This window comes from Alligator mississippiensis, chromosome 10 (genome assembly GCF_030867095.1).
Source record: "Alligator mississippiensis isolate rAllMis1 chromosome 10, rAllMis1, whole genome shotgun sequence".
Taxonomy (NCBI): domain Eukaryota; kingdom Metazoa; phylum Chordata; order Crocodylia; family Alligatoridae; genus Alligator; species Alligator mississippiensis.
Window position 1 is genome coordinate 5,955,218 of NC_081833.1, and position 15,005 is coordinate 5,970,222.

A 15,005-nucleotide genomic window follows, 5' to 3' on the forward strand; every position below is an offset into this window, starting at 1 on the left:
AGTTTTGATGCATATTTAGGAAGAGATAATTTAAGTTTATTTTTCTATAAGGTTAAAGTACTGCACCCTGCTTTAGGAGAATTTATTTTAGAACTTCAGAGCCCCTAGAAGCTTACATTTTATTTTGAGCAGTGGACCATTTATATGTAGCGAGTAAATTTAAAATGTTGTGACTGGTAATGAAATCAAACCCTGTGCAGTCTCCCTCTTCTGTCACATCTGTGTAATATAGCAGTAGGGGGCCAACCTTTTTAGAGGTGTGAAACAAATTAAGCCTTGTGACTTCCTGGAATACCACTGTGATCCCTCTTCCCATCCCGATGTACCGTGTGCTATATACACAGGCTGCTCCTACCATTTGTGGCTACAGATAACCTTTTATTCAGAAGCCACAAGTGCCACAGATTGATGAGTGTTCCTTTACATCTGCAGTTTCATAGATGCTATAGTTCCGAGGAGCCAAAGTCCCAGGTTCTGTACAGTGAATCCTCTTCATTACAGGTAAAGTTTAATAAGTTCATCACTGACAGCTGATGGAGTTAACACTCCCAGGTCTGTAAACAGTAACGTAATTAGCGATGGCGAAGTGTAGTCAATCCATGGGTGCTCCTCAGCTAGATTTTGGCTTGTTTTCAAGGTGTCTGCTTTGTACTGTGGGGAAGAGAAGACTATTAGCTGTCAGAAGAAGCTGTAACTTCTTGAAGTCTGAGCAATAACCGCCTCAAAAAGACATGTGGAACTTAACTACAGCTAAAAACAGTCCGCTGCCACTAGCTCTACTCAAAGCTTAAGTTACTGCTGCTTGCCACAACCATTCTTGCAGCTTCAGGGGAAAAAAAAAGGCTTATAGGTCTGGAAGGTATCTTGATCTATTAGTTCTGCTGCCATCTGTTTTCCCCCTCCCAAAACTGGATAAGCTGTTTTGGGAACCAGATGCTGGTAGCAAGTAGGGGAAATACTGCTGCTTTTGGCAGCTTAATTTAGTGTAACTGGGTGCACCTACAAGTTCATTAATGCACCTTTGCTGCTGTGCATTAAGTTTAATACCTCACCCGGTGGGCTGCAGCATTTTGGGCTGGAGCCATGCCACATGCCTGCTGCTGCTGAGGACACAGCCACATGGGGAGCGTGGCTCCAGCCCAAAATACCATCTAGCTGGCTGCACACCCCCTCCCCTCACCCCCCCCAAACCCCCCCTCTTTTTTTTTTTTATTTGGGTCAGTGTACCATGGGGCAAAAAAGGTTGGGAAATGCTATACTAGATAAAGATGCAGTGGCCCATGCTAATGTGCAGTAGTAAAGGCAAACAGTTTTTCTGTGACACTGTGCAGTAGACTAGACTAATTCTACTGTGCATTTGCAAGGTTTTTGCCATGATGTGCTAATGCACAGTAGAACAGTTGGTTGTGCATTAAGGCATCTCATGTAGACACGCCCACTGGGTATGAGGCTTTTTAATGCTATACAATACTAAAGGGACTGATGAGGAAATTCAAACTGGAAGAGAAAGTTTAAACTATGAGATGAGATGACAGCGCTACGATTCTTGCTTTAAGCTGGTAAGAAAAGAAAGAGCTCTACCCATAAAGTAACATCTGAGCTCTTACATTCAATATATTAATTCCTCAGAGGCCAACTTATGCACAGCTTGCTTACAAAGTATTCTGAATTTCTCTTTACCTTAAATTTGTCTGGGACATCCTGTTGATTTAGAGGGAAGAGTCTTACGAACTTGAAACTTTCAGCAACGACATAAAAGGGCTTATTCTGAGCCTTGGTGCACACGGCCATTTGATTTGTACCAATCTGGGGAGACAGTTCAGTTAGAAGAATGTAAAAATGCAGTGCTATCAGGACAATGAATTGCCAAGGTTAGATTTAATGTTTGAACTGAAAGCACTCTGGAAAAGCCTAGAACTTTTTTTTTTAAACAGAAATCGAGCTTAAGCAACGGGACCTCCCAAAGATTATTTTTATCTGTGTGCCATTAAGACTTGCAATATCTCCGTGAGATGGATACTTTTACATATCTATCTTCCTTTTACAGATTAGGTGATTGAGGCTTGGAGGTGAAATGACTTCAAGGCCACAGCAGAAGCTAGTAGCACAACAGGGAATACATCTAGGAGGCTTCACTCCCAATCTCTATTCTGGGAAGTTAAGAATATGACCAGCTACCATGTATTTCAGGTCAGCAAGGTTTTATATTTAACTAGTGTCTGTTTCACCTTGTACAAGGCAAGAAAGAGCCTATTTTTCTAGCAGCCAGGTCAAATGTGCTTTATTTGCATACTGTTACTATGAAAGTTGGAAAAAGGTGGATTTTTTTAAAATAAAAGTATAGTAACCAAATTGAATCTGTTGCCTTAGCTATATGACTTACTGATGCTGACAGCATTAAAATTGAGAAAAATGATAGCGAAACAAAAAGTTTAAGCTTAAACCTATAATATAGTTAATCACAAAGACTTTATCAAGTTGTAATGGAATACAAAATGCAGCAATTTGTAGCAGTTTTGTGGCAGAGGGGATAGTCACAAATTGCACAGAGAGGAATTACCTGGAGAAGATCCCCTGCCTAAGAGCCAGAGTAGGAAGGATAAATATATGCAGAAATTGGGTCAGTAGCTGCAAGTGTACAAAAAGTAAATAAAAATAAAAATACTGCTGGTTACCTTATTAATGATTCCTCCATTTTCAACTACGCCTTCAGCACCAACTATTACCAGGTCCACTTTTTCCATAATGTAACTGATGAAGAAAAAAAATTATGTTGTGTAGTACTTAAGCGTGACTTTTAAGAACCCCAATGCTGCTTAATACTTCCAAGTGATAATTTAGGTTTTCCCCTTTAGCCAGTCTTTCTTCTGAATGTGTAAATTGTGGAATGATCCTTCCTTACTGACCCCCTCAGGAATACTGAATAGCAACTGTTTCTCCAAACACCACTGTCCTCAGCAGCTCTTGCGAGCTGGGTTTGTTTTTTTTTTTTTACCCAAGTTCTTAAATCAGCTGATAAACTGTATACATTTGAGGGAAAATACTGGCAAGTCTGAGTGTTTTGCAGTGTCTAGGTAAGTTGCTCCTGAGGTAAACTGCATTGGAATGAGAATCAAATTTGATACTGCTCCATCTTTGGACATTTGGGATCCAACTCTGGTTTGTGGTAGGCAGTGATTAGGTTAAAAGAATGTAGTGGCTGCACCTGTTCAAGGAAAGCAGGTTGGTTTGGGGGGCTACAACAAGCAACCCATCAAATTTGCTGGCTACTGTTGAAACACAGTAAGAATACTGCCATAAAAGGTTAACTTGTACAGTGGCCAGGCCCCTTGGTATTACTAGACAAGCTAACAGAGAAAAACTGTTCATTCCAGTCTGGACAAATGTTTGGAAAGTTCACAGGCATTGTTCCTAAAATGAGATCTAGAAGAACAAGAGATTTCCTAATATCTATGAAGGTAATGAATAAGCTTACCCTACAGCAGCATCCAGAATCACGGTAACAGGGATGTTCAACTTGCTGAGTGCCTTTGCCATTTTTTGCCTATGAAAATAATGTTTATGAAGTTGAAAAGGCTTTCTTGGAAGACAGTGCTGGTGAAATACAATTAATATAGTTGAAGTACTATATGAAAGACTGAAATCTAACTGTGGGTCTCTACCTTCCCACATCCTCCTTCCTCTGTACATGCAATCATTCTGCTTTAAAGAAGTAAGTTGTGTGATAATACACAACAGGTGAGAACCAAAAAGGGAATTAGTTGACTGTAAGGGAGATAATAAATAGACCATATACAGAGTAAGGTGCAAGATTCCTCACTAATCATTCAGCTTAAACAGCTGTAGGCATCACACATAAGTTGCACACAATTTAAGTCAGGGGTGTCAAACATGCAGCCTACAGCAGGTAGAATTGGTCTGCAATAGGAGCTGGACCTGATGTCATGGGATTTACACAGGGGTCACTCTGGGGCATAAGCTGTATGCAGCACCTGCATCAGAACAACCCTGTGCACTGGCTCTGGGACCAGTCCAGATGGGGCAGCGCTGGAGTCAGTATGCAGGGCTGGCCCTCTGTGCCATGTGGTGTGCCTATGGACCAGGTATAGCCTGTGCACCATGTGCCAGCCCTGCTCTGGGGCTCGTGCTGCTTGTGGTGTGCAGGCTGAACCCAGTGCTGTAAGCACTGCCTGTTGCAGAGGAGGCTGGCACAGAGTATGCACCATATGCATTACTCCACTGGACAGTTCTCCACGCTCGCTGAAGGATGCACAAATGGCCTGGGGCCTGACCCCAACTAGCCCTGGAGCCAGCACTTGGGGCTGGTCTGGTGGGGTGCCACATGCAGCTGAATACTTTATGATGCTGATGGTTACAAGAATCACTGCTTCAGGTTTTTCTGGTTTTTTTTTAACTGACATCTTAAATTGACTGCACCACTGCAAGCAACCACCCAAGCCAGAAATCTGTTTGCATAGCAATGGTTAATTTTTAAAGTTCTGGTAAATTTTCTGCAAACATTAGTGATGTTGGAATTGCTTCTTGCAGTTCTTACTGAAGTGTGTTTATACATTTCCTCTCAAGGAGGACATAATGTTTTGTCAGAGCAGTTGTTGCCTTTTAGCAGCATTTAAAAAAAAGGGGAAAAGCTTCTTCCTGATAAAATGAGAACTGACCTTAAAACTAACTTCTTTTACTAATCAAGAAGAGAGTAGTGACAAGTACTTGCCCTGCTTGATCTGGCTGTGATTCTGTAACGTAAACTCTGAAACGCTTCTTTGACTCTGCAGCTGCTTCTAGCACTCTGAGGACCACTCTTGAATAGGCATGGGTTAATATTCGCTGTCAAAAGGAGAGATGGAGTTTCAGGAAAGCCTGGCTGTTAGGATTTCTTGTGCTACTTTACTATGCACAGGTATTTTAAAGCATTGGTTTCAGTTACAGGTTTCCCTTGCCAACCATGGTTTTAAGTATTCATGCTTAATATTCTATACACCATTTTGGCTACCACAGTATACAGTTCTGAGTCACCATGGTTTTCCGTGGCTGTGCATCAGCCTGCCACCTGCCATTTTTCCCATAAGCCTTTTGTCTTGCCAACCGCGGGAACTTTCAGGAACCTAACCCCAGCGGTTGGCAAGGGAAACCTGTACTTGAGGTGCCTACTGAGATTTTTATAAAAAGTGAGCATTTTACGAGTTAGAAATAGAGCTTAATGGTAGGTTTCCCAGAAGTGTTTTTACAGCGCACGGCACGTCAAGTCATTGCATAAACCTTGACTTTTTTTAACTGATGTCTTATTGCAAGCAACCACCCAAGAAACCCTGGCACTGAGAGGGACCGAGAAGTCACCGCTTCCAATGCTTGAATGAGACGATCTGGTTGTCAGCATCAGGCCAGAAGTTCAACCTCAGTTTGCGCAGAAACAAAGGTGGAGGGAGAGGACAGAGAAAGGGAGTCTTAGGAAACACAGGAAGATCTGAACTTGTGATGCAAACAAAAATACGATGATCAGGAAACTTTATTTCTCCTTACTTGAGAGAGCCCACATCAAATCATGCGATCACCCTGAACACAAGGGAGTAAGATTTGGTCACCCTCCCCTTCTGCCTCCTGCCCAAACAGCGGAGCCCCAGAACCGGTGCAGCGCCCGCGTTGCACTTACAGCACCGTCTTTGATGAACGGGTGGCAGAGCTTCGCGATTTTGTTTCTGGAAAGAGAGATTCTCCTGAGGAAGATCTCCCCTCGCTCGATCATGATCTCTTTGCACTTGGAGTAGTCCTGCAAAAAGCAGCGAGCATGGCGAGTGAGGGTTGGGAATCCCTTCCGCCGCGCCGGCGGCCGCGGGCTCTTACCGTGTACTCCAGCGAGGTGAGGCTGATGAACCGGAGGAAGAGCTCTCCCCCAGAGGAGACGGCCACTGAGGAGTCGACGCCTGAGAGCATTTCGATGGCGTTTTTGAGGTTTGCGCGGAAGCCCTGCATGGTCTCCTCTGAGAGAGGGAGAGAGGTGCGGTTTGGGCATCGCGGCGAGGGCACCGGCTGGCGCCCCGACGGCTCTGCCCCGCGCGCGCAGCCCTCCTCGGGGACATCACAGCTCCCCCCACCCACCCACCCACCCACCGCAGACCGATCCTGCACAACTGCACACGGTTCTCCTGCTCGAGAGCAGCTAGCACCGGCGCGGATACGCCCGGGGCGGGAGGGGGGCAGCCACCTGTGTCTCTCTTGAGGAACTCGAGCAGGGCGCGGATGGCGGCCACGGCCGAGGCCAGGTCCGGGTCATCCCTCGTCTGCGCCTTGAAGGCCTCGATCAGCGCTGCAAGGCAAAGGCGGGGTTCAGCGGCCTCCCGGGTCCCGCTCTCCCCCAGCCCCGCCGCGCCCCGCTACCTGCTCGGTCCATGGCTCCGCGCATCCCCTTGTGACACCAGGAGGGCGCCGGAAGTAGCGGGGGACGGTCATTGCGCGGCGCCGGAAGTGGCGGGCGGTGGGCGTCATCGCGCGGCGCCGGAAGTGGTGGTGGTGGTGGTGGTGGCGGCGGCGGTGGGGGGCGGGCGTGCCGGGCAGGATGAGCTTGGCCGGGGCGTGCCCCGTCCCCCGCGGCGCGGCCGTGCCCGGCCTCACGCCCGTTGCCTTCTCAGAGGACGAGCTGAGCCTGCTCGTGGCGGTCGTGGACGCCAACCCCATCTGGTGGGGGCAGAAGGCGCAGGGAGGCGGCGAGGTGAGAGGCAGCCCCCCGGGGGACGCGGCTGCGCCCTCAGCTCCTGCCCTCGCGTGTGCGGGCCCCAGGGCGCCCGTCGTGGGCTCCCGGCTGCGGAACGCTCCTTGGGTGGGTGGCTCGCTCGCAGCTGCAGTGCGGGGAGGTGGCCCCGGGGTCCGGCACCCCTTACCGGGACATCCCGTCTCAACAGGAATGGCGGTGTGCGCTGAAAGCGGGGCCGACAGCCTCTCCCCGCCTGCGGTCCAGTCGCTTATTCCACCCTTTACCATCCGCCCGTTAGTCGGGTGCTGCGGTTTGCTGCCTTCGGCCCCGGTTGTCAGGAGCGTGGAGCGCTCGAGCGTGTGCTTGGAGTCGCCAAAAGCTGCAGGGGCTCGGCACGGCTGAAGCGAGGCCGTGCTGTTCTTGGGTCGGGCGCCCCGGTCGCGTTAGGGGATGCACGGGTGTTTGAAACTCTGCTCGACTCATCTCTGTTGAACAGAGGAGACTTGAACAGAGATTCAAACACACATTCGTGCATCCCCTTACGCGACCGCGGCTCTCCTCTCCTCCCAGAGTTATTGTGAGCGAATAACTGATCTCTCTCGCTGTTTTTTGAAGATTTTGAGCCCTATCCACGTATGGTTCTAGTGCTACATATTTCTGGAGCGTCACTGATGCTTTCTGTCCTTCAGAGGGAATTTGCTGCCTCCTTTCAGCTTCTCACCTTTGTGAATATCGAACTCTGAGGAAGGCATTACTTTGAGGGAGTGCTTTGTTTAGCGTGTTTTTGTTTCAGATGGTGATGGTGCTAAACCACGTGTTTTCCTCGCTCCTTCACGCATTGCGCCTTGTCTTTTTCTGTTTTCCCAACAGTTTACGTTGTCAAAATGCCTGGATGCAGTGATGGTGATGGGGAATTCGCACTTGTTCATGAATCGCAACAACAGACTTGCTGTGATTGCAAGCCATACACAAGAAAGGTACGGTAACTTTTATGAATAGCATCACTACTGTTATAATTTCCCACCCACGTCTCTTGCCTGAATTTCTTGCTCGGTGTGTTGCAAAGAATAATTGGCATCAGATTTAAATATATAATGTTTAATTTAAATTTAGACCTATTTTAAATAGGCTTAAATACCCTATTAAAATGAGTGAAAACAGACAGGGAAGGGATTTGGGGACTAATACAGAAAAACAAGTGGAAAAACAGTATAGGTTTTTAAGGCTTTGGAGAAGTGGGGATTGCTGCACTAAAGGAACAAAAGGAGGTTGTTTTCCTGTCTGACCTTTCCATTCAAAGCTACTACTACTTTCTGATCTAAGAATAAGAAACGGGAGGTTGATCCCTGCATTCAGGTAGTGTCTGAAGACTAGTTCTCCTCAGAGTGTCTCTCAGAGAGCCTTTCCACCAGGACATCCTTACACTGCGTAGAGCTTTAAAAAGACTCCTTACTCCATGGTGACCATTGCTTAGAATGAAATGTCACCTTTGACTTTCACTTTCTATGAGCGGCTCAATTTGTGGTTGTAACTCAGTTGTTATTAAAGTAACAGGCAAATACTGTGTTGCTGGTTCTCTTTCAGTCGTTTCTTATACCCTGGAAAGCGCTGGGCATTTGCAGATCTCTTTGGAGATGGTGGCAGCTGTGTAGAATCTAATTGCGCTGGCAGCAAGGATGGAAAATACGAATTATTAACTGCAATAAATGAAACAATTGCAGAGGAGATTAAAGACCTCATGACAAAAAGTAAGATGATCTTCTGTTAAAGAATGTAGTGGTTTCTGTAGCATGCTTAGTTTTTAGTGCCATCAGATGAGGGGAAGTATTATTTTGAAATGTTATATGCAAAGGAAATGCTTCAGGAGATTATACTATATGATAGACTCTCCTTTGCTTCTGTCTTCTGAAGCTTATTCTCCCCTTTCATTATGAGAATGTGCTTAAGGCCAATGAGACGCTGAGAAGTTCAGCACTTTTAGAGCCAGCCTTTAATGTTTTGTCCAGGAAAAATTGATCGAATGAACTGTATGGCATTAGATAAGGGAATGACTTTATTCAATAACCAGTTCTGTGCATTTTTATATTACAGCTGACGTGAAGGGCCAACAAACAGAAACTTTATTGGCAGGATCAATTGCCAAAGCACTTTGTTGTATCCTTCCCATAACTTCCCATTTAGAATATCTTTCTCTTTAAAAAAATAAATACATGCGAAAATCTTTCTTGTGCTGGACCCATATTGCTACCAGAAACCTTGCACTCTCTTGGTAGTAGTCTTAACCCCAGTATGTTTTTGTTTTCAGTTCTGACTTCTGAATATCATAGCTTGAGAGCTGAACTTCTGGTAAAGTTGTGCATGTTGGTTAAACTGTTTATTGCAGGTATCATATTTCCTCTCTTTTGTTGTTTTAAACGACTTATACATCTGTTTCTCAAGTGTTCCTAGAATAAAATGTTATTTCCTGAATAAAAGCTAATACAGATATTCACAGGCTGACCAAGGAGGTAAAAGGTACTTTTTTCTGTTGTTTGCATATTTTTCTGAGTGTTAGAATTAAGAGGAGGAAAAAATGCAGAGCTTTTCTTAGCTGGCTATAGTGGAGAAGTAAGGGTTTGTCCCAATCTTTTACAGGTGTACAAATTGAATTTTGACTGCAGATTGGTAGACGAGGAAAGAACATGCAAGAATTGTATGGCTTTAGCAAACATGTTAGAACTTTAAAACCAAGCACAGAAGGTCAGCTCTAAGGAGAGGGAAATCTTTCCACATGTAGAGCAAAACTTTGAATTCGGCAGTTACAAAGTACTACACTACCGTCTACCCTTCAGATTCAAGTTTTATACTCAACAGTTTCAAAAATGAATTTGGATACTGCTGCTTGTATTCTGTGGCTTGATTATGTAAACCAGTCTTAAAGTAAACTCTCTATTTAGCTTTACAGAGAAGTGGTGTAAAGTACCATCAGAACAGCTTTAAAAACCTGTGATCCAGTCTCTGTTTGACCGAGTAAACTGACAGTGAACCACACTGAAATTGTCTTTGTTCTTCATCATCCAGTTGCTTTTTAGGAATGAATGTGACAGTATCCACTTTCACAGCAACTCTGAATTTATTCTGGTGACTTCTGCTAGAGGTTTAGCTTCATCTTCTCATATTTGGTCTTAGTATGACTAAAAACAGTCTCTTGCTTTCATTCAGGTGTTAAACTAAAATGTAGAATTAGGAGGACAGAATACTGGTGGTTAATCGCATACTTATGGGATACTAATGCATGTTTTTTTTTATGTCTCCAATATGTAGCCAACCAAGAAATAAAATCAAGAATTTTGGTAAGAACTTTTGCCTTCAGTTGTCTTAAACGGCTTTAAAATCCAGTAGTCTTGTCTGTGCAATAATGGTTGTTGTTTGCTTTATTCAGGTTATAAAAGCTGCAGAAGACAGTGCATTGCAGTATATGAATTTCATGAATGTGATCTTTGCAGCACAGAAACAGGTGAAGTTACTGTTTTATCAGGTGGTTAACTATTTGGGTATTTTTTTCAATATCAACACACTCAAACATAAAAAGATTGTCACTGTTGCATTATGTGCTTCTAGTTTATGGGATCTTTTGGGAGAGGTGAGCATCTTCACCCTCAGGGAGAAAGTGTTTGAGCTAAATGTAGGTGCATGTCATTGCACTATAACACAAAAAGGCTACCAGGTCTGCCCAAGATTGCTACTGAGGTCCAGACCCCACTTTCCTACATCTTATATATGTGGTACGTTGGATAAGCTTCAGCCATCAGTCCTTGCCTAGCCATTTGGTGGGGAGGAAGGCTGGAACATGCAATACACACTAGAGTTCAAGAGCTTCAATTTGGGTGTAAACTCAGGGCAGTAATTCTACTGGAGGGTTATTTTTTGTGCTGCTGTAATTGTGATTCTTTTAATCTTTTTGATTGCAGAATATTTTGATTGATGCCTGTGTTTTGGAGAACGATTCGGGGCTCCTACAGCAGGTACCATGTACATATTTGTATTGCTTATTGACTATTTTCAAGTCTTGGATGAAAAACAAAAAATCAGTATACTATGATAGGTAGCTTGATGCGTTTGAAATAGCTTTTCTCAGAATTCTTTTGCAGATTGTGCCTAGAGGGGAAGAGCTCATACCTGCTAATGTGAGAAGAGGAAAAAAATTAGTCTTAGAATTCGAAAAAACTTATCCAGAAATCGAGAAGAATGTTAAAAGATTTAAGATGTGCAAATGATTGTAAGAACGGTTCTGTTTTCAGAAACGTTCATTAAAAACGTATTGGTTCTCTGATTGAGGCCCATAGACATCCACACTTAATTTCTGTCCTTTTACTGTGGTAACCAGCGGAAAAAACATTTTCTTGTGTGGAGAGTTGTCCCCTGTCCAGCTTTCCCAGAGATGATTCAGGACTGAGAGTATCTAGGGCAAGTAATTTCTTTAAGATTTGAAATCTGTAGGACTTATATGGCTTTTCTAGCCTTTCTGTAGCATGTAGGTGTTTCTCTTGAGGCATATATCAGATTGTCCTTGTGCTAAGTGTTTATAGCATGTGCTTTTCAGGCTTGTGACATCACAGGAGGCATATACTTGAAAGTGCCCCACATGCCGTCCCTTCTGCAGTATTTGTTGGTAAGTGAATGTGAAAAGAGCATGCAACAAGAGCAGCAGCTTCCGAAGTTCCTATCGACTTAGTTGGGAGCGGGGGTAGATTCCATGAGCTGACCGAGAAATTGAGACTTAGAAACCCCAGTTGCTTGCAGGGATTCAGCTGTTCTGGTTTCATTTTCTTTCTGCTTCAGTAGATGTTGCCTTGGAAAATTAGAGGGCTTTGGAAACAACTTGGGGGGGGGAGTCTTGCAGGAGGACTTTCACACATGGCTTGCTCATTGTAGGTCAGCCTGACAGGCTTAGTAAAAGATAAAGTTGCATTGTTGTGAGAGAATATCCTAACATGACAGACTGGGGAACTGAATAAGGGGAAGTATGTCTTGGTGTTTAAAAACACTGCTTAGCTGAAGTGCTTGTGCTTAGCATCTGATATTTTGCATTTATAAAGAGGGGATGTTGAGGGGAAAAAGCAGTATTTTTAACCTTTGCTCCTGGATTGCTGGTTCCATCCCAGTCCAGATGGAGGCTGACTCAGAGGTCTGATTATCTGATGGCTGTTTCTTGCTTTATTATAAATGACGTGGTCTGATTCCAGTTCCCAGTTGTGAGTCACCTACAACACAGGACTGATCAAAATGGACAGTTAACTTATAAACATGGTCAGGGCTGTCCCCGGGGGGGGTGCAAATCAGGGTGACTGCCCCAGACCCTGTGCTTTGTGGGGAGCTGGGCGGAGCGGCCGTGGCGACTCCGCACTGCCGCCGGCTTCATGTCCGGCTGCTTGGTAACTGCCCCCGCCAAATCCACTGCCAGCTTCCTGGCATCCAGGGGTGGGGCCCTGCGCAGGCTGATTTGCCCTGGGCCCCACACCCTGCTCGGGTCAACTGTCATATTTGGCATAGAGATCAGTAACTTTGTGGCCCAAGAAGATTGCAAACTCTCCTTCCTGCAGAGGTGTTCCTACCAGGTCAAAATATGAAGTACAGTGGTGGTGGGTAGGGGAGTTTCCCCATTGCCCCTGTCTGTTCTGTATCAGTCAATCGGTGACTTGTCTCCATGGGTGTTATTCTGTCACCTCTAGCAATCACTAGATGAGTGTGTTTAAAGTTAATACTGGATGCTGATGCGATGATCAAAACATTTCCTGGAAGAACATGGGAAAAAGTCTTCTGCCTGTTTATTGTCCCAGTGCAGTTGTAAAGAAGAACGTACTTGGTAGATGGGTGGGTTGCTTTCCTTTATGCTAGAATTCTTTAATTTAACTTGGTACTTTTCTCCCAGATTTAAACTACACCCTACTTTTACTTGTACAGTGGGTTTTTCTTCCTGACCAAGAGCAAAGATCTCAACTCATCCTTCCACCCCCCATTCATGTTGACTATAGAGCTGCTTGCTTCTGCCATCGCAATCTCATTGAAATCGGTTACGTTTGCTCTGTGTGTTTGTCAAGTAAGTGTACAAACACTTTTATACATAAGTGACCTAAATTATTTTGTGTTGAGGCATGGATTTTACTTACACTGGACTGTTTTTTACTTTTCTAGTATTCTGCAACTTCAGTCCTATCTGTAGCACATGCGAGTAAGTGTTCTTTTTTTAGCTTATTTGCGTGTTATGGGTTAGGCCTGGAAACTCATTCAGCATGCCTGAATTCTGACTTTTTTTGCTTTTATTTCAGGACTGCTTTTAAGATTTCCTTGCCTCCTGTCCTGAAGGCCAAGAAAAAGAAACTAAGAGTAGCTGTATAGCAACTTTACAGATGCACGCTGTTACCTCATGCATATAGTTCTGTTAAACAGAATATGACTTAGAAGTTGGTGACGGTTTTTTTTTTCTTCCAAAGGATGAGAGAGAATTGTATTCAGGTGTTGTTGTTAATTCCTTAAGGACTAAACACGTAAGTGTCATGCATTACATGCACCAGCCCTTTCGTTAGATGAATGGTTGCGTTGGTGCCTAATCCGTGTGATTTTTAAAACCACATTCTTGCTTGTGATTGTCGGAAACCAAGCACTGCTTTTTCTTAAATACTTGTGAAGCAAGCAGTGTCCTGATGATGCCAGAATAGGTTTCTAGCCTGAGAGCGCACAAGGCCCTGATTCGGCAAACACTTACGCACATGTGTTTAAAGCAAACCTAAGTATGGCCATCAGCACTTGTGGGATCTAGATCTTAGTTAGAGACCTAATTTGCAGTTCCCGGGGAATCAGAATGCTGTTGACTTGCTTGGAAGTGTTACCTGCAGGCAGGCTGCAGCAGGATGAGACTCTTGGGAAATGACCCAAGGTTTTCAACACAGTTTACAGTCTGCTCTCCTTTGTAAAGAGTTAAATCTGATTTTTTGTTTTTCCCACTGCACCATTTTTTTAGTGGCATTATGTCCTTTCTGGGCATTTCTTTTTTCCTTCCTCACTTTGATATCTTCTCTCCAAACAAATATTGTTTGAAATCTATTCATCTGAGTAACTATTACCATGTAATACGCAGATGAGTAATTTTCCTGCTGAAGGTCATTAACACAAACTTTCCTCACTTTGGAAAAATAACTACGGGGTCCCTTTTTGTTTCTCAGATGAGTGTCAGCTTAGAATGGTAAGCTTGCTGATTAGATTTTAAGATGGTTCTTGAAACCGGAAAACACTTTAGATCTATGATAATAAGATTTGTTTCTAGGTTTTAATGTAGTATGGCTTACCTAGAGCATTCACATGACACTTAAGAAGGAAGTTCTGCATATTTTGCAATGATATTTTTGTATCTCAGAATGTGAACACACACTGCATGTTCTCAGTTCAAAGCATTTTGTTTTGATCTAAAAAAATTAAAAATCCTTGTCTACTTTTAAACTGTAACAGCATATTTGGTGTTTTAACATGTATTTAATAACTGATGTGCTCCTCAAAAGTATAAGGGAACTCATTATTTTCTATTTAGGAAAAAAAAAGACTAGAGAAATTCAGTTTCTTTTTTAAAGATGTATATAGCAACTGAGACTTCATTTTCATCGGGTTGTTGTCTATGTAACTGTTTTATCAAAAATACCTTTTTTTTTTTTTTTTACTGGCTTGTTTGTTGATTGAAAACCATTTTATTTGAACACAGTATTTATAATTTCTTTTTATATGAATATTTGTAATAAATAAACCACTGACTTTATTTAAAAAAAAAATCCTTTTCCTTTCTTTTTATTCTAGTAATATTTGAATAGGAATTCCATCTTTTGCTCCTTTCATTTATTAAAAAAAAAAAAAAAAAGTTCTAAAATGTTTTGTACAAGCCCCGCACCAGAGATGATATCAGGCAGTGGTAGCTGCAAGTCCGAAGCTCTACTGTTGGTCTTGTGGTATGATGCAGAGGTACCCAAACTTTTTTTTACCCCCTTCCTGATTTACCAGCTGCCCACATACCCCTAGCAGCATATTTTAACACCTTTAAATGACAATTATCATAATGAAAATTAAATCCGCTGTTACAAAATCCCCCCCCCCCCACCAGATGTCTTGTGTACCCCTATGGGTATGTGTACCATAATTTGGGAACCTTTGGTATAATGTATACATCTCGATTCCTTTTGCCAAAGGTTTAATGGTCATGCAGAAGGTTTGATGTTCCCGTGCCGATTTTGTGCGTGTGGCCACGCAGTAGCTTTAAAATCACAGCGGATGAGAGTGA

At 43.5% G+C, this 15,005-nt stretch overlaps 2 protein-coding genes across 3 annotated transcripts; one reads left to right on the forward strand and one right to left on the reverse strand.

The window, feature by feature from the left end:
• Positions 1–365: 365 nt before the first annotated feature.
• On the reverse strand, positions 366–6,474 carry EIF2B1 (eukaryotic translation initiation factor 2B subunit alpha). The gene is made up of 9 exons (XM_014598448.3): positions 6,391–6,474; positions 6,218–6,319; positions 5,857–5,993; positions 5,666–5,782; positions 4,730–4,842; positions 3,476–3,544; positions 2,676–2,751; positions 1,681–1,806; positions 366–651 (listed from the first exon to the last, which is right to left on the reverse strand). Exons 1-9 carry the CDS (start codon positions 6,413–6,415, stop codon positions 496–498), a joined length of 921 nt encoding a protein of 306 aa, XP_014453934.1. The 5' UTR covers positions 6,416–6,474; the 3' UTR covers positions 366–495.
• GTF2H3 (general transcription factor IIH subunit 3) lies at positions 1,804–14,502 on the forward strand. 2 transcript variants are annotated; one of them, XM_059713418.1, is made up of 12 exons: positions 1,804–2,190; positions 7,574–7,680; positions 8,288–8,451; positions 8,795–8,857; positions 9,188–9,217; positions 10,007–10,035; positions 10,125–10,199; positions 10,654–10,707; positions 11,286–11,354; positions 12,647–12,782; positions 12,878–12,914; positions 13,012–14,502. In XM_059713418.1, the coding sequence occupies exons 1-12, from the start codon at positions 2,167–2,169 to the stop codon at positions 13,079–13,081; spliced, it is 858 nt and encodes a 285-aa protein (XP_059569401.1). In that variant the 5' UTR covers positions 1,804–2,166; the 3' UTR covers positions 13,082–14,502. The 2 variants fall into 2 exon arrangements, with proteins under 2 accessions (XP_059569401.1, XP_014453936.2); XM_014598450.3 differs by lacking the exon at positions 1,804–2,190 and adding an exon at positions 6,530–6,721.
• Positions 14,503–15,005: the final 503 nt, after the last annotated feature.

Coding starts and splice junctions, on each gene's coding strand:
- EIF2B1 (XM_014598448.3), bottom strand. CDS start 6,415: ATGCGCGGAGCCATGGACCGAGCAG. Junction 5,783..5,856: donor TCACCTCGCTGGAGTACACG/GTAAGAGCCCGC, acceptor TGCTTTTTGCAG/GACTACTCCAAGTGCAAAGA. Junction 2,752..3,475: donor ATTCTGGATGCTGCTGTAGG/GTAAGCTTATTC, acceptor TTTCTTCATCAG/TTACATTATGGAAAAAGTGG.
- GTF2H3 (XM_014598450.3), top strand. CDS start 6,569: ATGAGCTTGGCCGGGGCGTGCCCCGTCCCCCGCGGCGCGGCCGTGCCC. Junction 10,708..11,285: donor ATTCGGGGCTCCTACAGCAG/GTACCATGTACA, acceptor TGTGCTTTTCAG/GCTTGTGACATCACAGGAGG. Junction 11,355..12,646: donor CCCTTCTGCAGTATTTGTTG/GTAAGTGAATGT, acceptor TTACTTGTACAG/TGGGTTTTTCTTCCTGACCA.